Source organism: Salmo salar, chromosome 10, assembly GCF_965601325.2.
Source record: "Salmo salar chromosome 10, fSalSal1, whole genome shotgun sequence".
NCBI classification, from domain to species: domain Eukaryota; kingdom Metazoa; phylum Chordata; class Actinopteri; order Salmoniformes; family Salmonidae; genus Salmo; species Salmo salar.
Genome location: NC_138300.1, coordinates 113,400,959 through 113,425,064, shown reverse-complemented (window position 1 = coordinate 113,425,064; position 24,106 = coordinate 113,400,959). Strand labels below are relative to the sequence as shown.

The window sequence follows — 24,106 nt, the reverse complement described above, 5'->3', positions numbered from 1 at the left end:
GGAGTCACACTCAAAATTAAAGTGGAAAACCACACTACAGGCTGATCCAACTTTGATGTAATGTCCTTAAAACAAGTCAAAATGAGGCTCAGTAGTGTGTGTGGCCTCCATGTGCCTGTATGACCTCCCTACAACGCCTGGGCATGCTCCTGATGAGGTGGCGGATGGTCTCCTGAGGGATCTCCTCCCAGACCTGGACTAAAGCATCCGCCAACTCCTGGACAGTCTGTGGTGCAACGTGGCGTTGGTGGATGGAGCGAGACATGATGTCCCAGATGTGCTCAATTGGATTCAGGTCTGGGGAACGGGCGGGCCAGTCCATAGCATCAATGCTGACACACTCCAGCCACATGAGGTCTAGCATTGTCTTGCATTAGGAGGAACCCAGGGCCAACCGCACCAGCATATGGTCTCACAAGGGGTCTGAGGATCTCATCTCGGTACCTAATGGCAGTCAGGCTACCTCTGGCGAGCACATGGAGGGCTGTGCGGCCCCCCAAAGAAATGCCACCCCACACCATGACTGACCCACCGCCAAACCGGTCATGCTGGAGGATGTTGCAGGCAGCAGAACGTTCTCCACGGCGTCTCCAGACTCTGTCACGTCTGTCATGTGCTCAGTGTGAACCTGCTTTCATCTGTGAAGAGCATAGGGCGCCAGTGGCGAATTTGCCAATCTTGGTGTTCTCTGGCAAATGCCAAACGTCCTGCACGGTGTTGGGCTGTAAACACAACCCCCACCTGTGGACGTCGGGCCCTCATACCACCCTCATGGAGTCTGTTTCTGACCGTTTGAGCAGACACATGCACATTTGTGGCCTGCTGGAGGTCATTTTGCAGGGCTCTGGCAGTGCTTCTCCTGCTCCTCCTTGCACAAAGGCGGAGGTAGCGGTCCTGCTGCTGGGTTGTTGCCCTCCTACGGCCTCCTCCACGTCTCCTGATGTACTGGCCTGTCTCCTGGTAGCGCCTCCATGCTCTGGACACTACGCTGACAGACACAGCAAACCTTCTTGCCACAGCTCGCATTGATGTGCCATCCTGGATGAGCTGCACTACCTGAGCCACTTGTGTGGGTTGTAGACTCCGTCTCATGCTACCACTAGAGTGAAAGCAGCGACAGCATTCAAAAGTGACCAAAACATCAGCCAGGAAGCATAGGAACTGAGAAGTGGTCTGTGGTCCCCACCTGCAGAACCACTCCTTTATTGGGGGTGTCTTGCTAATTGCCTATAATTTCCACCATTTGCACAACAGCATGTGACATTTATTGTCAATCAGTGTTGCTTCCTAAGTGGACAGTTTGATTTCACAGAAGTGTGATTGACTTGGAGTTACATTGTGTTGTTTAAGTGTTCCCTGTATTTTTTGAGCAGTTTTCATAAATTACAGAAAATAGACACCTCAAAAAATAAATACATAATGAAAGCAGTGAGAAAAACAGTCATAAAAAACAAACACCTTCATCAGTAATAAGGTCCTCAATCAGCTTTCTGTATTTCCCTAGAGGCACCACAACATCACATTTAACAACATTTTTAAGGTTTTTCCACAAATAAGGTGCAAGAAAACTAAAAGTTGACTTGCCTAACTCAGTAGAGACCAAAGGAATATCCATCCCTTAGACTAGGTGTCGTAACTTATGTCTAAAGTTTAGTATTGATGTTAGGTACAGCGGGAGTTTTTGTACATAGCAATGTGTCAACCTATGTGACATCAGAGGGCTAACCAACTTAGTGGTAGATAATGCAATAATAAGTACTAAAACTAACGCCTGTAATAAAGCACAGAGCGCTATGATCAACTGCATCTCAAGGCTTTTAATGAAGTGGCAGCTGTGTTCATATAGATTGTTGCCGTAGTCTAGCACCGATTGGAACTTCTACTGAGTAATCAGCTTTCTACTATTTAGCGAGAGGCATGGCCTATTTCTATACAAGATTACCATTTTTATTCTCAGCTTCTTAATTAACTCATCAATATGCTTAAAAAAAAAAGATTGTCATCTATCCAGATGCCCAGATATTTGTAAGCAGGGACACAAATTTGGACACTATCCAAAGTACATACAGTTGAAGTCGGAAGTTTACATACACCTCAGCCAAATGCATTTAAACTCAGTTTTTCACAATTCCTGACATTTAATCCTAGTAAAAATTCCCTGTCTTGGGTCGGTTAGGATCACCACTTTATTTTAAGAATGTGAAATGTCAGAATAATAGTAGAGAATTATTTAAGTTATTTATTTCATCACTTTCCCAGTGGGTCAGAAGTTATATACACTCAATTAGTATTTGGTAGCATTGCCTTTTAAATTGTTTAACTTGGGTCAAAAGTTTTGGGTTGCCTTCCACAAGCTTCCCACAATACATTGGGTGAATTTTGGCCCATTCCTCCTGACAGCGCTGGTGTAACTGAGTCAGGTTTGTAGGCCTCCTTGCTCGCACACGTTTTTTCAGTTCTGCCCACAAATTTTCTATAGGATTGAGGTCAGGGCTTTGTGATGGCCACTCCAATGCCTTGACTTTGTTGTCCTTAAGCCATTTTGCCACAACTTTGGAAGTATGCTTGGGGTCAATGTCCATTTGGAAGACCCATTTGCAACCAAGTTTTAACTTCCAGACTGATTTCTTGAGATGTTGCTTCAATATATCCACATCATTTTCCTGCCTCATGATGCCATCTATTTTGTGAAGTGCCCCAGTCCCTCGTGTAGGAAAGCACCCCCACAACATGATGCTGCCACCCCCGTGCTTCATGGTTGGGATGGTGTTTTTCGGCTTGCAAGCCTCCCCCTTTTTCCTCCACACATAACGATGGTCATTATGGCCAAACAGTTCTATTTTTGTTTCATCAGACTAGAAGACATTTCTCCAAAAAGTACAATCTTTGTCCCCATGTGCAGTTGCAAACCGTAGTCTGGCTTTTTTATTGCGGTTTTGGAGCAGTGGCTTCTTCCTTGCTGAGCGGCCTTTCAGGTTATGTCGATATAGGACTTGTTTTACTGTGGATATAGATACTTTTGTACCCATTTCCTCCAGCATCTTCACAAGGTCCTTTGCTGTTGTTCTGGGATTGATTTTCACTTTTCGCACCAAAGTACGTTCATCTCTAGGAGACTGAACGCGTCTCCTTCCTGAGCGGTATGACGGCTGCATGGTCCCATGGTGTTTATACTTGCGTATTATAGTTTGTACAGATGAACGTGGTACGTTTGTAAATTACAGAAGAACGTGGTACGTCAGGCGTTTGGAAATTGCTCCCAAGGATGAACCAGACTTGTGGTCTACAATTTTCTTTCTGAGGTCTTGGCTGATTTTCTTATGATTTTCCCATGATGTCAATCAAAGAAGCACTGAGTTTGAAGGTAGGCCTTACATTCACAGGCACACCTCCAATTGACTCAAATGATGTCAATTAGCCTATCAGAAGCTTCTAAAGCCATGACATCTTTTTCTGGAGTTTTCCAAGCTGTTTAAAGGCACAGTCAACTTAGTGTATTTAAACTTCTGACCCACTGGAATTGTGATACAGTGAATTATAAGTGAAATAATCTGTCTGTAAACAGTTGTTGGAAAAAGTACATATCATGCGCAAAGTAGATGTCCAAACCGACTTGCCAAAACTATAGTTTGTTAACAAGAAATTTGTGGAGTGGTTGAAAAATGAGTTTTATTGACTCCAACCTAAGTGTATGTAAACTTCCGACTTCAACTGTATGTTGAAATCGTCAGTTATTTGTATGTGCTCTAGAGAACAACATATACTTCGTTTTACCTGAATTCAATATTAATTTCAGGTCAAAGTTTTTCTGTAATACGATAAATGCAGACTGTAGTTCAGATAGAGCCTGGTCAACTGTGGGGGTAATAGCAACAGTATCATCGGCATACAAGTGCTGATAAAACATTTTTACAGACAAGTCAATATTGGTAATGTAAATCGTAAGTAGGGCCCACTATTGACCCCTGCAGGGGGTCAGTAGTAACACCATCAGTAGATGCACAGTTCTATCTGTCAAGTACTTTTACACCAGTTACAATTTAGCCTGGTCTAGGCCAATTGAGGAAAGCCTGTGAATTAGTAGTCAACAGTATCGCATGCCTTTTGACAGGTCAATGAAGAGGGCAGCACAATGTTGCCTTTTATCCATACAGTTAACCACATTGTTTATAACTAGGGATGCAGCAGAGGTAGTGCTATGACCTGGTCTAAAACTGACTGATGTACATTTATAACATATTTCAAAGATAAAGATCTCAGCTGAGAATGAATCATGGATTCTAATATTTTAGCTAGGCAAGAAAGTTTAGAAATGGGTTCATAATTATTTAGGTTACAAGGGTCACCACCTTTTGTGAAGGGGTGTTGATGATTAGTTATTTGAGAAGGAGACCAAGTCAAGACGTTGGACCGGGTGATTCAGTTTATAGTAAGGCAGTTTATTATGAGACAAAGATATTTGGCAAAGCATGCACGGACTCCTTCGTTTAGCTCATAGGGAACTAGCAGAAGAGAGCCCCGAAACATAGTGTGCATCTAATTTATACAATGAAATGACAGTGTGTTGACGTTGAGTCTAGTAGGTCCGCTCTCCTGACTGGTCGATGAGTGGAGGGACGGTCCATTCTCCAGGTGGTGTCGACTTCCCATTGGCCCTTGGCAGTGTCCTTTGTCCTCGGAGTCCAACACACCCAAGTGTGTGTGTATTTCTGGTAATTCGTGTCTGGGTGCTTGCGATATTCATGGAATGTTGTTCTTTACACCAGTGGTCAGTTCGTGTGGCTAGGGTGCTTTCATGTCTTGACATTTTTGTGTGAGTGCTTAGTCCGCCATCAGTCTCTGGGTGTGGTCGTGATTGGTATCAGTTGGTTGCTCAATATGTCTCTGGAGTTTTGTTGTGTGCTGTTGTGAAACATGTTGTGCAAATGCCCTCCTTATATATCATTAGGTAAAACGTTAGATTATCTTTATTACAAATCCCCCTCTTCACGTCTGCAAGACGTGACAAAGAAAAAGGGAAACAGGCTTGCTCGGCGGTAGGTACTTGTCGTCTCATTGATCTGAACTTTGACTCGGTCCGTAGCTCACCATCTGCTCCGTTATCCATCTCTCTAGAGTTCTGGTGATTAAAACTCTTACACACGGGACCAAACAACAACCACACAACCCAAATACACTCATACAGGTGAAAGCAGCCCATAATACAGTTCTTGCAACACTTTTCCATTTCCCAAACATGATCTGTGTTATCAAAAATGTACGTACAGCAATGAACCTAATCATTCTACCTACACCATCCTCTTTGCCCGTAACCTATCTAGAGTCAGTCTATTTTACCAGGTCATGAGGGAGGTGGCGGATAATTGGTCAGAGAACATCTTTACTGCATCCCCTGTTTCATTCATTAATCTCTGTTAATTAAAAGATGTCATCAATTCAATCCACATTATTATTTATTGTCAACTACCAACATAATGTAGTGTTAAAGCCTTCACATATTTGATTCATAGCTTTGTATTCATCTGGAACTTCCCTGAGGATGCCAATAGCATCCATCTTGTAAAGCTACTCCCATCCTGGTCAAAACTCCTCCTGTGCCTACTTTAGCCTCCTATAACTGGCCTCTGATGACTAACTCGAACTGGTTAGACCAATAACCCCAGGGCGCAATTCCTAACCACCCTTTGTGGTAATTTCTGTCGTATGCGTCCTTTGCTGGTACTAGCCCACCCTTCATCAGTTATAGGTGCTGTGAGGTTAAGAATGTTCTATTCATCTCTCAAACCTAAGTTAGTCACATTAACGATTACTTTCAGCCATTAAAATCATCTTAGTTCTCGGTACCATTCTTGTATCTATAACACTGGTATTCATCCGGAATTTAGGTGAACCGAGGTGGGTTGGCTGAGTACAATCTGGCCAACCCCAATTCCTGTAAAGTTGTCTGCTTCCCCAGGAAATTGTTTAATGTTTACCTTAAATTCTACATCTTGATCTTCTTTGATTCCTTATTCTGTACGTCACTCATCAGTGTATTATATAGTTTATCTTTTACTTCTTCTCAATGACAACGGTAACCTATGTTTAGTACCAGTAGGTGGTGGATCTGAATATATCAGAAAGATTAGACTATGATGCAGCTCAGAGTTTCTACTCTTCCCAAAAACCGTCAACCCTCTCCTGCCCTTAGTCTCTCTGCTTGGTACCACCCCATACTCACACCTCTAGGAGCACACACAGTGATGAACGGTCGGAATAGGAAATCTTCGTTAAGGAGGTAACCCCCGGACCTTGTTGGTTCTCGGTTCTTCTCCTAACTCTGTGTGTGATCAGCAGTGCTCATATGAGTACATACCTCCTTGCAGTGGGTAACGTGGACCCAAGTGACTCTCTCAGCTTCTCTAATGGCAAAGGCAGTGGTTTAACAGAACCTGGTATGGGCCTTCCCCACAGGGCTGCTTCCCGTCTTTTCTCCTCAGGGACTGGATCCACACCCAGTCTCCTAGTTGGATTGAGTGAATCACCTTCTCCTGTAATTCACCTGTTGGACACAAAATCTTGGACATACGGGTTTGGTTAACAAACAGTCTTCTCATGTGCTCTGCTAGTATATCTTTAACTTCTATGTCTACCTGTTCTGGTATCTCTATTCTCCCTAACTCTGGCATTCTATAGGCTCTACCTGATTAGCTAAACTGTCATCCATCATTTAAAGAGATAGATCCCAGTATCAACACTAGGGATTATATCTTGTCCTAATATTCTAGCTACCATAATCATGTCCACCAAGTAAGTTGGGAACACTTCTACCCATTTGCTATACTTATCTGTTATTGTTAAACACCCCTTCTTCCCCTCAATTCGGAATAGTTCAATAAGTCCATTTCCAAATGTTGGAACGGACATTCTAGAAAAAATGTTTTTGTTCTAGTAGCATCCTATCCTGTTCTATCGCCTGCTCTACTATACTCCCCCTTACTCCCCCTTTTTATACATGGCTCAAACCATGTATCAATTTTGCTGTATTTCTTAACAATGTCTTTTGTAAGGTTAGTAAATTATCCTTATGTCAGCCCTTCTCTTGTAGGATTGCCCCCTTTCATATACCACATGTACAATTCTCCCTGGGGCATTCATCCTTAGGTACCCTGTGCATTTCTCTATCAAGTGTCCTATCTTCTTTAAGATTGAACAACTTCTTTCAACTAAATTATCATATCTTTTCCTAGCGAATTTTACCAAACATAACTTAACCTGTTAGAGCTAGGGGGCAGCATTTGCACGTCTGGATAAAAAAAATGTACCCGATTTAATCTGGTTACTAATCCTACCCAGTAACTAGAATATGCATATACTTATTATTTATGGATAGAAAACACTCTAAAGTTTCTAAAACTGTTTGAATGGTGTCTGTGAGTATAACAGAACTCATTTGGCAGGCAAAACCCTGAGACATTTTCTGACAGGAAGTGGATACCTGATGTGTTGTATTGACTTTAAACCTATCCCATTGAAAAACACAGGGGCTGAGGAATATTTTGGCACTTCCTATTGCTTCCACTAGATGTCACCAGCCTTTACAAAGTGTTTTGAGTCTTCTGGAGGGAGATCTGACCGAACAAGAGCCATGGAACGATGATGTCCCATTAGACACCTGGCGCGCGAGTTCATGTTGGGTACCCTCGTTCCAATACGTTATAAAAGAGTATGCATTCGTCCACCTTGAATATTATTCATGTTCTGGTTAAAAAAGGCCCTAATGATTTATGCTATACAACGTTTGACATGTTTGAACGAACGTAAATATATTTTTTCCCCTCGTTCATGACGAGAAGTCCGGCTGGCTTAGATCATGTGCTAACAAGACGGAGATTTTTGGACATAAATGATGAGCTTTTTTGAACAAAACTACATTCGTTATGGACCTGTGATACCTGGAAGTGACATCTGATGAAGAGAATCAAAGGTAATGGATTATTTACATAGTATTTTCGATTTTAGATCTCCCCAACATGACGTCTAGTCTGTATCGCAACGCGTATTTTTCTGGGCGCAGTGCTCAGATTATTGCAAAGTGTGATTTCCCAGTAAGGTTATTTTTAAATCTGGCAAGTTGATTGCGTTCAAGAGATGTAAATCTATAATTCTTTAAATGACAATATAATATTTTACCAATGTTTTCTAATTTTAATTATTTAATTTGTGACGCTGACTTGACTGCCGGTTATTGGAGGGAAACGATTTCCTCAACATCAATGCCATAGTAAAACGCTGTTTTTGGATATAAATATGAACTTGATAGAACTAAAAATGCATGCATTGTCTAACATAATGTCCTAGGAGTGTCATCTGATGGAGATTGTAAAAGGTTAGTGCATCATTTTAGCTGGTTTTATGGTTTTGGTGACCCTGTCTTTGACTTGACAAAACATTACACACAACTCTTGTAAATGTATTGTCCTAACATACTCTAAATTTATGCTTTCGCCGTAAAAACTTTTTGAAATCGTAAAACGTGGTTAGATTAAGGAGATGTTTATCTTTCAAAGGGTGTAAAATAGTTGTATGTTTGAAAAATTTGAATTTTGACATTTATTTGGATTCAAATTTGCCGCTCTTGAAATGCACCTGCTGTTGATGGAGTGCACCACGGGTGGCACGCTAGCGTCCCACCTAGCCCATAGAGGTTAAAATCAAAACTATAATACATGCCTATGGAGCCGATAGTCTCTATGTATTAATATCCTAACTAAATGAACCTAACTAAATTATCCTGCTATCTTCTATTCTTATGTCTTTTCTGTCTCTCCCAGTGTTATTTCTGTCCTCACCTGTTTATAATTTAACTATGCTGGTCTCCACTCACTAACCGTTATCTAATTCTATGTTACTTTTATCTTCTCTTCCTTGTTTATGCTCTCCTCCTTCTACTTCCAACCCATCAAGGTCTCAGCAGTGCCGGGGAGTACTAAATGTCTCATGGTCTTATTACATAGCTACTTACATTTATCTAGATACCCTCAATAATCCTGGATTCCCTACAGATGTCATATATTCCTGTCCTGTTGGCTTAAGTCTACCATTATTAACCTGTTTTATCAACAAAATATAATATTACTATTATATTAATTCCACAGTCTTGTTGTGTTAAATCTCTTCCACTAAATACAACCACAGCTGACTTCCTAAGGGAAAATAAACTTATCTAGATAATGTAAAAAGTACCCCTACTTATCAAACGATATTCACGTAACATAATCAGATCAAAATGACTAATCTGAACTACTCCCCAAAGAAAAATTATTGTACCCTTTTCGTCATTTTGTCTTCTCATTGGTTCAAATGATCAATTGTGTCTAAGAACTTTAACTCCATCATAATTATCAGTTCTCCTAGTTTCCTTAAAGTTAGTATCCCAAATGACCTTAAATTCACCATCCAGTGGCTTTTCATTGCGGCTGATCAGACCACAAAAGGAAAAGTCACCAGTGGGGTCAAAAAAGTCATAACCCCTTTTCAGAACCGTTTTTTTCTTTCTTACTACATTAGACAAATGAAAGCTAATAACCTTATCTAGATTTCGTATCTCAAGTTCCCAGAACATTCCCTATCAAAAGAATTTCACGTGTTTAATTAAAACTCAGAAAATAAAACTTTAAAATGCCATGTGTGTCTACCCCTTTAAGATATCCTGTCCCTAGGAATTTTTCCCCAAAGAGCTAAGCGCTCCATATTCCATAAAATAACCACTTGGTCAGCATTTCCTCATACTACACCGATTCAGAAACCCAAAAGTTAACTACAAACAAAACCTAAAAATGCTTATACTTCCATTGTACTCCCCCCAATCATTAGTTTTAAACTTAATTGAACATGCGCTACCCTTGGATACAATACTGTACTTCAATCTATGAAACCCCATATTTTAACATACTATTTAACCAATTTGACCCAAGATTGCTTAAAACCCTAAAACCCTTTCAGTTTGTCTGCAAACCGGCCCATTCTGTTTGCTAGGAATACCCCGCCATTATACACAACTGTGTTTAATGTGCACCTTCCCAGTTAATTATAAAATTAACTCCACCTGTAATTCACTTTAATGACTTGATATTTTTCCTTGCAATGTTCAATTCACTGGTGTTACTAAACAATCAATACCACGAATCAATAACCAGAATTTATCACAAAACAAAACGCTTCTTTCCCGCCAAACATAGCCCAGCGATTACCTCTTTTCAAACAGCGTTCTGCCTTTCCTCTATCACAAGATTAAAACCAATATTCCAACTGTATCTCTCTTTCGGCTTCACACTTATGAAATGTCTATGTCCTTATATGTACCATGTAAATCGCCATACTTATAAAAATAACATCATTCAACTCTTTCTCTGTATGCCATTTCCAGCAACAGAGAACGTATTATATCAAAATTCCCTCGCTATTATTTTCTAATTAGTTAGCCTTTCAATTTAAACTAATCAAGCTATCAAAACGTTACATTTATATCTTAAACAAACGCTAGCAACCGTATCTCTCCAGGCAAAACATATCTTCTTACATTTTAGTCCCATGGTGCATGGGCTGGGATCCGAACCCGGGCCTCCCGCGTGGCAGGCGTGAAAACTAAACTATTCGAATGCCTACTCGGGTTCAGTGTCTTTCACCTGAAGCAAAGGAAACATTAGGCCCCTATCAGCCTGACCAGGGTCAATAGCGGTGGTGATCAGCCTAGTAGTGTACACTCACAAAAATAACAAACAAGGGGAGCTGATATCCCCAGCCTCTCCCAGGGAGGGAGGTACCCTGACCCTGGGCGTGGTGCCTTAGGTCGTGGAAACGGAAGCCATTGTCCCATTTTCCCCAACTAAGGTTTCAGTGGTTGGAATCGAATTTATGTAGGGCGCGCAAATCGGCCCTGGTTTCAGTCAAAGTTCTGGAAGGGGTTGGGGCTGGAGTGCAATGTGTAAGGTGGTGCCAAGGTGCTCCTGATTTACCTTTGACCTGGACAGAGTGTGAAGTAACTTCCTTCACTTCGTACGGCCCAGTCCACCTGGGTTCCAGCCACTTTCTCTTGTGGACCTTGACCCTCACCCAGTCCCCAACTTTTACCTTCAGTGGTGGCGAGTCTCCCAACAGCTCCCCCTCTTGGACCTTGCGGATCTGTGTGGAGAGAGCTGCAGAAAGCTCCGTCAGTTTTCTCACATACAGACATTACAATTTGTTGTACATCAAGGGCGGGCATATGACCTCCCTCCCTTGGTGGACCAGGCATATTCAAACCTGCACATACCTTAGCTATTTAGCCTTAACGGTTTGAGTGGCGCGTTCCACGAGGCCCTGAGATTGGGGCCTGCACACCTACCCAAATTTGTGTACAATCCCGAATCTCTCCTCCACCTGTCTCAGGTGCTTGTTACTGATTTGCAGCCACTTTATGACTGACTTGGCATCCTCTCGTGCCTTTGGTATTGCTCTGGTACTACTGTTACCCACCCAACAAACCTGTCTTTCACTCCCACCAGGTACCCCCTTTCCACTCGCCACGTTTTCTGGGCCCCTGACGGTGTCTTCCTTTTCTCTGGTTTTTGTTCCTTCTTAAACATGTGGTTCCTGTTTCTGTCCTTTTCACTTTCTATTCCCTTCTCAACTGCTTCCTTCAAACCTTCCTCCATCACTACCTTATTGCTTTATAATGTTCCTTTCCCCCCGCTCTATCCTGTATCTTCTGATCTAAATATTCGATAAATTTAAGTTTGGTTGGTGGAATGGTTGCCATTTTATTACCCACACTAATGTCCCTCTATCTTTGTATACTTAGCCCGTCGTTGGTCAAAACCAGCGATGTATTCACGGTGCTGACACAGACTTATCTCTGGTGCCCCACCCTCGTACACAAAGTTCCGAAAATTATAATTTAATTTAATGAACTGTCTATATTACAGTAGCAGAATAACAACCACTTCAACCTTTATTAAGACAGTTCGTTAATTGTATTGTTGAAATAACCCAGGACAATACCAACAGCACGGCGGCTTACCACAATTCACTCAGTAATTCTTAAAAATTATACAAATGAAATTAAATTGATTAAAAGGAGACCTGTGAAACGCTCAATCAACACTACAATATTCCAAATTATCCGACTGTATATTGGCGCTCCTAACTGATGACTACTTCAGTTGTCCCAATCTCACGGATATTTCCAGGTTAAATTTTCTATGCACCCGACTGTGTATTGACGCTCCGGACTGAGAGTCACTTCAGTCCGCCCCAATTTCACGGAATGCACTATTCCAATGTATCTGACTGTATATTAATGTCTCCAACTAAACGCCACTTCAGCCGGACAGAAACTCACAGATACGTTTTACCAATCCCAGTTTACTAACTCTACTTGAGTAGTTATACCGATCCCAGTTTACTGACGCTACTCGGTTCTAATCGTGATCAATCCCAGTTTTACTGATGCGCCTAGTCGAGCGCCATTTCGACTAGTCCCAGTGTACCGATGCAACTTGACCTAACAACTAATTATCCGACTATATATTGGTGCTCCTAACTGATGACCACTTCAGTTAGCCCCAATCTCACGGATATCTCTGGGTTAATTTATATGCACCCGACTATGTATTGATGCTCCGGACTGAGAGTCACTTCAGTCCGTCCCAATCTCACGGAATGCAATATCCCATGTACCCGACTATGTATTAATGTCCAAACCAAACGCCACTTTGGTTGGACAGAAACTCACGGATACATTTTTAGGCCTATAACAGCAAATATCCTTGTACTCAGCCTTAACATTTGTTTATACAATTTTATATAATATTAACAGTAATTCATACTCACGCCCAGTACTACTGATCAAATTTTGGATAAAGACTATAATACAATATGCAGATTTTGTTTTAACAGGCTCTGCTTACCTTTTTTTTAATCGAGCTCGTTGATCAGTTTCCCGGGGCAAGCAGAATCGCCGATGACTCCTGCGGACAGGTCACCCGTCCTTACAAGATTGTCCTGGACTTGTCTCTTCTCACATCAACCTTTAATGGACCGAATTCAGGAGTTTGAAACCATCCTCTGCTACCAATTCTGTTGATGATTAGTTATTTGAGAAGGAGACCAAGTCAAGACGTTGGACCGGGTGATTCAGTTTATAGTAAGGCAGTTTATTATGAGACAAAGATATTTGGCAAAGCATGCACGGACTCCTTCGTTTAGCTCATAGGGAACTAGCAGAAGAGAGCCCCGAAACATAGTGTGCATCTAATTTATACAATGAAATGACAGTGTGTTGACGTTGAGTCTAGTAGGTCCGCTCTCCTGACTGGTCGATGAGTGGAGGGACGGTCCATTCTCCAGGTGGTGTCGACTTCCCATTGGCCCTTGGCAGTGTCCTTTGTCCTCGGAGTCCAACACACCCAAGTGTGTGTGTATTTCTGGTAATTCGTGTCTGGGTGCTTGCGATATTCATGGAATGTTGTTCTTTACACCAGTGGTCAGTTCGTGTGGCTAGGATGCTTTCATGTCTTGACATTTTTGTGTGAATGCTTAGTCCGCCATCAGTCTCTGGGTGTGGTCGTGATTGGTATCAGTTGGTTGCTCAATATGTCTCTGGAGTTTTGTTGTGTGCTGTTGTGAAACATGTTGTGCAAATGCCCTCCTTATATATCATTAGGTAAAACGTTAGATTATCTTTATTACAGGGGCCGCCTTCAGAACCTTGGGCATAGTACCAGATATACATGTCAGGTTAAAAAAAAAGTGTTAATGATTCAGCAATCTGGGGCAGAGAGCTGCATCACAAATAGATGAAACATATCAGCCCCAGTGGATTTGTTTTACATCAATCTTGAGCAAGGCATCTAGCACATCACAGGTAGTAAATTGTTTAAATAAAAATAACGATTCACTAGAAGTTGACGGGTTAACAGTCGAGCCTGATACAGAGGGAAGAGCAGACTATTGACTGACCAAGGTCAACTTGACGAGAACATTTGTTTAAAATATCCTTTGGTGAGATAAGGATTTGTCCATCGTTTGGAACTATACTGAACAACAATATAAATGCAACATGTAAAGTGTCGGTCCCATATTTCATAAGCTGAAATAAAAGATCCCAGAAATGTTCCAAAGCTTAATTCTCTCCAATTTTGTGCACAAATTTGTTTACATCCTTGTGAGTGAGCATTTCTTCTTTGCCAAGATAATCCATCCACCTGACAGGTGTGGCATATTAAGAAGCTGATTAAGCAGCATGATCATTACACAGGTGCCGGGGACAATTTTGTTGGGAACAATAAAAGGCCACTCTAAAATGTGCAGTTTTGTCACACAACACAATGCCACAGATGTCTCAACTTTTGAGGGAGCATGTAATTGGCAGCCATGGCTAGTCCTGGAAGGGCATAGGCACACCCACTTGGGAGCCAGGTGTAACCGATGTGAAATGGCTAGTTAGTTAGCGGTGGTGCGCGCTAATAGCGTTTCTATCGGGTGACGTCATTCGCTCCGAGACCTGAATTAGTTGTTCCCCTTGCTCTGCAAGGGCCGCGGCTTTTGTGGCGCGATGGGTAACGATGCTTCGTGGGTGTCAGTTGTTGTGTGCAGAGGGTCCCTGGTTTGAGCCCAGGTTGGTGCGAGGAGAGGGACGGAAGGTATACTGTTACACAGGCCCACCCACTGGGGAGCCAGCCCCAGCCAATCACAATGAGTTTTTCCCCCCCAAAAGGGCTTCATTACAGACAGAAATACGCCTCAGTTTTATCAGCTGTCAGATGATCCCACAGGTGAAGAAGTTGGATGGTCCTGGGCTGGCATGATTACACATGGTCTGCGGTTGTGAGGCCGGTTGGACATGTTGCTAAATTCTCAAAAACAAGGGAGGCGGCTTAGGGTAGAGAAATTAACATAAAATTCTCTGGCAACAGCTCTGGTGGACATTCCTGCAGTCAGCACGCCCCTCCCCAGTCGTGAAATCCATAGATTAGGGACCCATTTATTTATTTAAATTGACTGATTTCCTTATATGAACTGTAACTCAGTAAAGTCGTTGAAATTGTTGCGTGGTGCAGGTTATTTTTGGTTGCGTTAGGTTATTAAAGGTTGCGTTTCTATATTAAAGGTTTAGGAAAAACTTCATCTAATTTGCTGGTTTTAGATGAGTGAAACCCTATCTTTCCTCAATAAATTCCTATTGTTTTGCTTTTTGTAATGTTAGATTTTCTATTTCGGTTGTCTTGTCTACATTGACCGATACCGTTTTTGCTATGGAAATGTAACTGAATTGCCTCTAAAGGCACATTTAAAGGCATACCATGTGATAAGTGGGTCTGCTGAACCTGTATTGTGCAAGAAAAAGTTATATGAATTCTTTAGTTTTTGCCAAGGAAGTACTGTCAGTCAATAAACCTTAGAAATTTAACTAATGCCCCTTCCGAGTTGAAAGTCTGTCAAGGTTATATGGAGGGGTATAATTTGATGATATTATTTGCATTCGATCCTCAATTAATACTTTTTTTCACTTTTGCCACCATAGAAATGATATGAGAAAATAATCAATCTCACTAGCTTGATTAAGTCTCCTCCAATTATATTTTACGAGATCTGGGTTTTTAAGCCTCCAAATATCAGTCAATTCCAACGTGTCCATAATATTCAGAATCTCTGAGCGCCAGAGGGTGATAGTTGGTAGTATGATTGCCTTTACTGTTCATTGACATACTTAAAACTGTGTTGTAGTCCCCAACAATTATAATAGGTGTCTGTATCTTGGAGACTAATTAGATTATTATAAATATTTTCAAAGAAGTTTGGATCGTCAATATTAAATGCATATACATTTAGGAGCCATATCACTTTATCATCAGTATATTCATTGCAATCCATCTTTCTTGAGGATCTATTTAAACTGATTGAACGTCAAGATCTGTTGTTTTTTAATAGGATCATAACATCCCACTCTTTTTCCCACGCCATTTTGTCAGAATATATTTAATGAGTTTCCTGTAAACAATAACTATGGTAATCCTTTTCCTTTAGCCATGTAAAAACTGCTCTTTTCCTATTGTCAGCCAAACCATTGGAATTATCGCTAGCTATACTCAGTTCCCCAGTTATCATGATGGGTCATATTTTGAGATACATTATATATACAAAAGTATGCGGACACCCCTTCAAATTAGTGGATTCGACTATTTCAGCCATACCCGTTGCTGACAGATATAAAATCGAGCACACAGCCATGCAATGTTCATAGACAAACATTGGCAGTAGAATGGCCTTACTGAAAAGCTCAGTGCCTTTCAATGTGGCACCGTAATAGGATGCCACCTTTCCAACAAGTCAGTTCGTCAAATTTCTGCCCTGCTGAGCTGCCCCGGTCAATTGTAAGTGCTGTTATTGGGAAGTGGAACGGTCTAGGAGCAACAACGGCTCAGCCGCGAAGTGTTAGGCCACACAAGTTCACAGAACGGGACCGCCATATGCTGAAGCGCGTAGCGTGTAAAAATCGTCTGTCCTCAGTTGCAACACTCACTACCGAGTTCCAAACTGCCTCTGGAAGCAACGTCAGCACTAGAACAGGAGCAGCCTAAGATCACTATGTACAATGCCAAGAGTCGGCTGGAGTGGTGTAAGGGTGTGTATTGGACTCTGAAGCAGTGGAAATGTGTTCTCTGGAGTGATGAATCACGCTTCACCATCTGACAGTCCAACGGACTAATCTGGGTTTGGCGGATGCCAGGAGAACGCGACCTGCCCGAATGCACAGTGCCAACTGTGAAGTTTGATGGAGGAGGAATAATGGTTTGGGGCTGTTTTTCATGATTCGGGCTAAGCCCCTTAGTTCTGTGCACAAAGCAAGGTCCATACAGAAATGGTTTTAGATTGGTGTGTAAGAACTTGACTGGCCTGTACAGAGCCCTGACCTCAACCCCATTGAACGCCTTTGGGATAAATTGAAACTCGGACTGCGAGCCAGGCTTAATTGCCCCACATCAGTGCCCAAACTCACTAATGCTCTTGTGGCTGAATGGAAGCAATGTTCCAACATCTAGTGGAAAGCCTTCCCAGAAAAGCGGATGCTGTTATAGCAGCAAAGGGGGGGCCAACTCTGTATTAATGCCCATGATTTTGGAATGAGATGTTCGAACAGGTGTCCACATACTTTTGGTCATGTAGTGTACTTACCACTATCCTTGCCACTAATTTGAGATACTTATTCATATCTACCAGTACCACCAGAATCAACACCTTTCCATTATCCACGTAGCTGTACCTTGATAGATGCCCTGCTAAGCATACTGTAGCTCCAGCTGGCTCTAAGTTGTCCTCCAATTTCCCTCCCACAAAAACCTCCCCCCATCCCATGTAGGTTTGTCGTCCTTTTGGCTGGCAGACCACACCTGTACACATGGATCCTAGGGCCCTTAAGAAGCTGGGTCCCATTCCTTGACACGAGCACGAAGTGCCACTTACAGGACAAAACCAGATTAGCAGCCATTAGCATGTATAACCCTTTCGCCTCGGTTGTACTACATTTTTTATTCATAATTTCCCACAATTGACGAATAATGTGCCTAATAGTAGGCACTTCCACTAAGGATTGTTACCTTTAACAAGGACCAGAAGTAGAACATGGACATTTAGGCAAGCAGATATTATTTATTTTATATTCGAGCTTGTGATTCCATCCTATATGGTCCCTAACATCATTACCCCTCCATCTCCCCTCTCTTCTCCAGGTTTGACAACCCCGCGGCTGTCAGCCCGACTCCGGCCCGGCAGCTGACCTTCAACTACCTGCTGCCATTGAATGCCTGGCTCCTTCTGAACCCCTCGGAGCTCTGCTGTGATTGGACCATGGGGACCATTCCTCTGGTGGAAAGCCCTCTAGACCTGAGGAACCTGGCCACCCTGGCCTTCTACAGCCTGCTGGGCCTGCTGGCCTTCCACAGCCTCCGCCACTCACACTCCTCCGCCAAGACCGTCCTCATGGTTAGTGGAGTGAGAGTTTGTGGTTTATAAAGACTTGTCATACAGTGCATAAGTGAATCTCGCTGCCTTTTTTATTGGTGGTTGTGGTTTTGCCAGATCATAATACATATATTTTTCTTCTCTTGCTCTTACACGTTGCGTTGTCCAATGTGCCTTTGGCAGCTGTCATCGAAATTATTATCTGTAGTGTGGAATTTTTCTGCACTAGTACGGTTTGTTTCTGACCTGAAGTTACCAGTTGTAACTAGGGCTGTTACAGCTTACCGTATTACCTCCACACCAGCGGTCATGACGGCATTCAAATTCCACATGACTGTTTAGTCACGTAATTAGGCTTCTCCAAGCTCTGATGCTGCTGATCATTAGTAGCCAACCAAACTTTCTAACTGCCTGGTACTCAGCACTCTATTGTCCCTCTAATCACTCTGACGTCAATGCAAATGTACTGAAATCTAATCAAACAGTTCATTAGTGCCCATGAGCCCATTTTGTGAAACCTTTCTATATGCTACGCAATTGCGGGAGAAAACAGAGTGATGGCCTCTATTAAAAAGAGGAGGATCCCATCTGCTTTCTATAGGCTAGTCCTACTATATTTATTTATTTATTTATTTATTTATTTATCAACTTTCCTAATATTAAGCACATTGCTTGTCTTTACAACAGGAGTATAGCCTACCTGGCTGGCATGAAAATTAACCACGTTAAAAGCGTCCTCCTTTCACTGTTTAAATACATGTATTTTTTCCAACAATACCCCTATACCTCGACAGGTGCATGATCATGGTCCATTCTAAATCAAAACTAATTTCACACATATATTATTTTGTGCACTGTATGTAAAGAACATTACATCTAGAGTAGATTACATTACATCTAGAGTCTGATGGGTGACAATATTAGCCTATCCCTTGAATGATACCCAGCTTGTGCAGTAAGTCAAGGAACCGCACATGCCTTTTTTTGTGACTTTTTGAAATCGTAGTCGCACACCTCATGTAGCCTAGCCCATAGGCCTATATGTTTTGATTAGGTTTGTATCACAACCAAAGTGGCCAAATAACTTCTTAAAATGAAAGCATATTAATTTGCTTAATAACCGGTACCTAACTGGCATACTATGAATGAGTTTCAAGTTTGGGGAAGATAATTTCCACCATTAAAAATTCACCTTTATAATAAAGCATTACATGCATAATCACATTTAGCGTCACTTTCGAGAAGTGTTTTCCCGCTAATTGATTGCATTTTGGAACATTTGCACTTATAGCCTACTGCCCTGTGTGTATTGCTGCACTTATAATGTGAAGAATCAAATCAAATTTATTTATAAAGCCCTTACATCAGCTGATGTCACAAAGTGCTGTACAGAAACCCAGCCTAAAACCCAAAACAGCAAGCAATGCAGGTGTATAAGCACGGTGGCTAGTAAAAACTCCCTAGAAAGGCCAGAACCTAGGAAGAAACCTAGAGAGGAACCAGGCTGTGAGGGGTGGCCAGTCCTCTTCTGGCTGTGCCAGGTGGATATTATAACAGAACATGGCAAAGATGTTCAAATGTTCATAGATGACCAGCAGGGTCAAATAATAATAATCACAGTGGTTGTCGAGGGTGCAACAGGTCAGCACCTCAGGAGTAAATGTCAGTTGGCTTTTCATAGCCGATCATTCAGAGTATCTCTACCGCTCCTGCTGTCTCTAGAGAGTTGAAAACAGCAGGTCTGGGACAGGTAGCACGACCGGTGAATAGGTCAGGGTTCCATAGCCACAGGCAGAACAGTTGAAACTGGAGCAGCAGCACGGCCAGGTGGACTGGGGACAGCAAGGAGTCATCAGGCCAGGTATTCCTGAGGCATGGTCCTAGGGCTCAGGTCCTCCAAGAGAGAAAAAGAGAGAATTGGAGAGAGCATACTTAAATTCACACAGGACACCGGATAAGACAGGAGAAATTCTCCAGATGCAACAGACTGACCCTAGCCCCCCGACACACAAACTACTGCAGCATAAATACTGGAGGCTGAGACAGGAGGGGTCGGGAGACACTGTGGCCCCGTCTGACGATACTCCCAGACAGGGCCAAACAGGCAGGATATAACCCCACCCACTTTGCCAAAGCACAGCCCCTACACCACTAGAGGGATATCTTCAACCACCAACTTACCATCCTGAGACAAGGCCGAGTATAGCCCACAAAGATCTCCGCCACGGCACAACCCAAGGGGGGGCGCCAACCCGGAAATAGGCTAATAGTTTAACATTTTAAGCTTAAAGTTCTGATCTGTTGCATCAGCCTCATTGCTTTTAAACTTTTTTTTATGCTAGTGGTTGTATTAATTTGGGATCTATTGCATCCCACAACGGTCCCAGAGTGTTTGGAATATTTATTTATTGCACCGAAGGAATAGGTCAACTTTTTTACTATGGGGGATAGTAGATTGATAATAGGACAGTGCTTTTGCTGTTCGTTAAGCCTACTCATCTTGTTGGCTGACTAAAAGTAGGATAAATGTGGACAGCTCTAACATCTTCAATTATGCGCAGTAGCGTCCCCGGTGTGTCTGTCTTCATTCACTTGAAGCCTACTTATTAGCTGAAATGCCTGTGAGAAGGACCCGATCACGTGACGGGCATTGGCTACATCTGAGAGAGCCATGTGAGTGCGAAGTGCTTCGGTGTACAGCAGCCGGGAATTATAATTATTATATTCAGCCGACGGGCACAACACCCACTTTGGCCGCAAAAGGCATGGATTGTTTTATGGGGCATTACGGCTACACAAGGGGGTGCCGCTGGGAAAATTCAAGACCTGGTGAGAATATTATCAAGTGCTTGTCAAATTGTGAATGAGACTGAAGTGTGTGCAGCTTGCGACTTTTTTCAAATCATCATTAGAGTCCCATCATGCAGCCTTAGAATGTATTAAAAATCCAAACATATAGCCCAACGTTTGTATCACAACTAAAGTTGCATATATATATACCTCTAAATGAAGCATATAGGAGGACCAGTTTCTTTGTTAACCGCTCAACATAGAATAAAGCATATGTTCATGTTTTAAATAACCGGCTATGCGCATGTGTGCACTTACTTTGAAATTGTTTGGAGAAAATATCCTTTCTATTTTAGCAAGCTATGTTCCATTATATTCTTCATACTATAAAATAATACAAAATAATTCCACGGAATTCTAAATTAACTAGTGTGCCCACAGCCATTTGTCATAGCCAGATCAGGGCCTAACATAAGGACAACTCAAAGTATGCTATTCTGTTCTTTTGAAATGGACTACATTTTCTTCATATCATGTTTATTTAGACTTGTCTAAAATAAATAATGGATTTATTGTGATTGTGTAGGCCAAATCCACTAAATATTAAATGTATTTATTAGACTTTTTAAAATGTAGATAGTCCAAAGGTCTGCGTCAGTGGCTTGTAGGCTATGCGTGGAAGCCAGGAGATGCTAAACGTGTTTGTCAATTAACGGTCAATTACCGTGAGACCGGCAGTTATTTGCTTGACAATAACCGTCTGTCACAATTTCATGACCGCCACAGCCCTAGTTGTAACCTTAATTGTTTGTAAACCTGACCATCCAGATGGTTGACATTTTGTGTACAAATCACCCACCAAAGCCATTTGCAAAGGTCATTACATAGCCTAAATGTAGGCACGACAAAGACATCAAAACATCACTGTGGAAATTCCCACGTTGAGCCAATAAGTTCGACTTGTTCTGCTTGTAGAGTGAATAACCTCTTGGCCTTGAGTTTCACTCACTGTGCCATCTACTTTACACACAGCCTAACCCTTCTGTGTTTATAAAGTCAAGATATGGCCCTACATCAAGACAATTCATATTCTGTCCAACATACCCAAGAAGCCTGGGATGTTGTTTTACTCTTTTGTCACAACAGATGGCATCTCTCCGTATCCTCAGCCTGGCTTACACCACTTCTGTTCTCTCCTGAATGACCCAACTTGGCAGATTGAGTGCACTGGAAAGTTCAGCCGTGTGGATGCCTGCCCTGAATCTGCTCTACTGTATCCTCTGCCTGACCATAGATCGCAGAAGAGAAAGTGATAGAACCAGTGTAACAGAGTAACAGACCCATGACTTCTTCCTTACTGTGTTCTCTCTGTGAATCAACACGGGTCAGTGAACTTGCTCACAATGTTGCTTTTACCTTCCCTATGAGGCAAAGACCACGACAAATCACAATAATGTAGAATAAATAGTTTACTCTGATTTCTAAGAGAAAGAAAGCTCATAGCTCATATTAAACAGCTAGCTTAAGCATATAATGAGACTACATTTAGATCCTATTTGGTTTGTCTATTATTACAATTTTTTTATTTTTTTTATCCCCACTGCAGAAATCCCCCATAGCCTACTTATTGTAGACCAACAGGAAACATTGTTTTGGCTATATTGATGGATTGTTTCTGTTCTTCGTATTGTGTCTTCCAAACTATTTGAGTCCACTGTTGCCAAACTCAGAATGTTTGTCCTGATGATAGTGGAAATTGCATAAAATGTCTGTTTTTGTTACACTTGAGGCTGCATGATAATCTAGAATATCAGCGATATCCTAATATAGAATTAGGCGTAGAACTCTGAATTGTCCCTTATGGGCTGGGTTCCGGGACCCAGATTAATAAGGCTACTCTTGCACTCCTGGACACTTTCAGTAGATCATCTCCATTTGAAAGCGCTTAATCTGGGTCTGGGAAACCACTGAGCCCTTTTAAGGTGTGAAATTTGAATGAGCTGTTGTGTTGTCTGCAAGGGATGCTGGTAATCAACTGCCTTCTTCCCAGGCAGTGGCAATTTTAGCATGTAAATCTTGGTGGGTCAAATTCAACCAATATTTTTAGATGCATACCAGCGACGCCACTACACTACACAACACTAAACAATACATTACATTCACGAAAGCGGTGAAAAACGGTGCCCACAAACTGTTAGGGCCTACGTAAAGCTTGTCCCAACAGTGGAGCTTTCCTTTCAGCACCATGGAGTGAAACCTTACCACCACTACACCTGGCTATCAGTGGGGCCTCGTCTGGCAGCGAAACAGTTCATTCAGCCTCATTTACTTGCCTTTTTAAAACCCAAAGCTGATATAGCGGACTTGCTTAAATAAATATGGTTTCTACTGATTCCTTGTGGATTTGTGTAACTAGATAAGAACCACATTCTCCTTCTATAATAACAAATGCCAACATGAGTTTTGACTTTTGAACCATACACAAACTTTATTACATTTATGTTCAGTAAATTCATAATATTTTTGTTCATATGTCATTAACACTTAGCTCTAGTTATAAGCTAGTGCAAGCCAACGAGCTCTGACAAGGTAGGCCTATTCGTTCTGCACGAAATGGACAGCAAAGACATTTAAATAAATCTTAGTTCAGATAAATTCAGAAAGATGTTGAGGCCTTAACTTTAGTCTTTAAGTCGAGAGACAGAGCGAGGGGCTGAGAGTCAGTGGTTAGCCTACCATTTTGAAGTGTTCTATTATGTGGTCTATAAAGGATGGAAAATACAATCATGAGGATCCACATTATACTGACACAGACAGCACATTGCACAAACTAAACAACCCTCGCAATATTAACTGGTATTACATGGGTCTATTCCTGAATGTTTTGTTTTAAAAAAAATATTTGAATGGGAATAGACTGTCACTGGCAAACATGGTTAAAGACCCAACAACCCACGGTTGTTGTAGAGAATGAACCTGCAGGAGCGAGTCACTGCTTTGATATTTGCAGAGAATGACTGGGTGTTGTCCAGGGTCACGCCAAGGTTCTTTGGAGGAAGAACAGCTCCTTTTTGTCTAGGTTGAGCTTGAGGTGGTGGACTGACATCCAAGCTGAGATATCTGCCAGGCACGCAGAGATGCATGTCGCCACCTGGGTGTCAGAAGGGGAGGGGTAGAAAAGTAGTTGCATGTCGTCCGCATAGAAATGATAGGAGAGACCATGTGAGGATATGGCGGAGCCAAGTGACTTTGCGTATAGAGAAAAGAGGAGAGGGCCAAGAACCGAGCCCTGAGGGACACCAGTATTGCGAGTACGTGGTGCATACACAGATCC

General features: G+C 42.0%; 1 protein-coding gene across 1 annotated transcript in view; it reads left to right on the top strand.

Moving 5' to 3' along the window:
- The window catches only part of tmtc3 (transmembrane O-mannosyltransferase targeting cadherins 3), a 140,186-nt gene that overhangs the window by 62,397 nt on the left and 53,683 nt on the right, over positions 1–24,106 (top strand). The window contains exon 7 of the mRNA XM_014125664.3: positions 17,751–18,003. Coding sequence (XP_013981139.1) covers positions 17,751–18,003 — 253 coding nt within the window. The remainder of the gene's footprint in view (positions 1–17,750; positions 18,004–24,106) is intronic.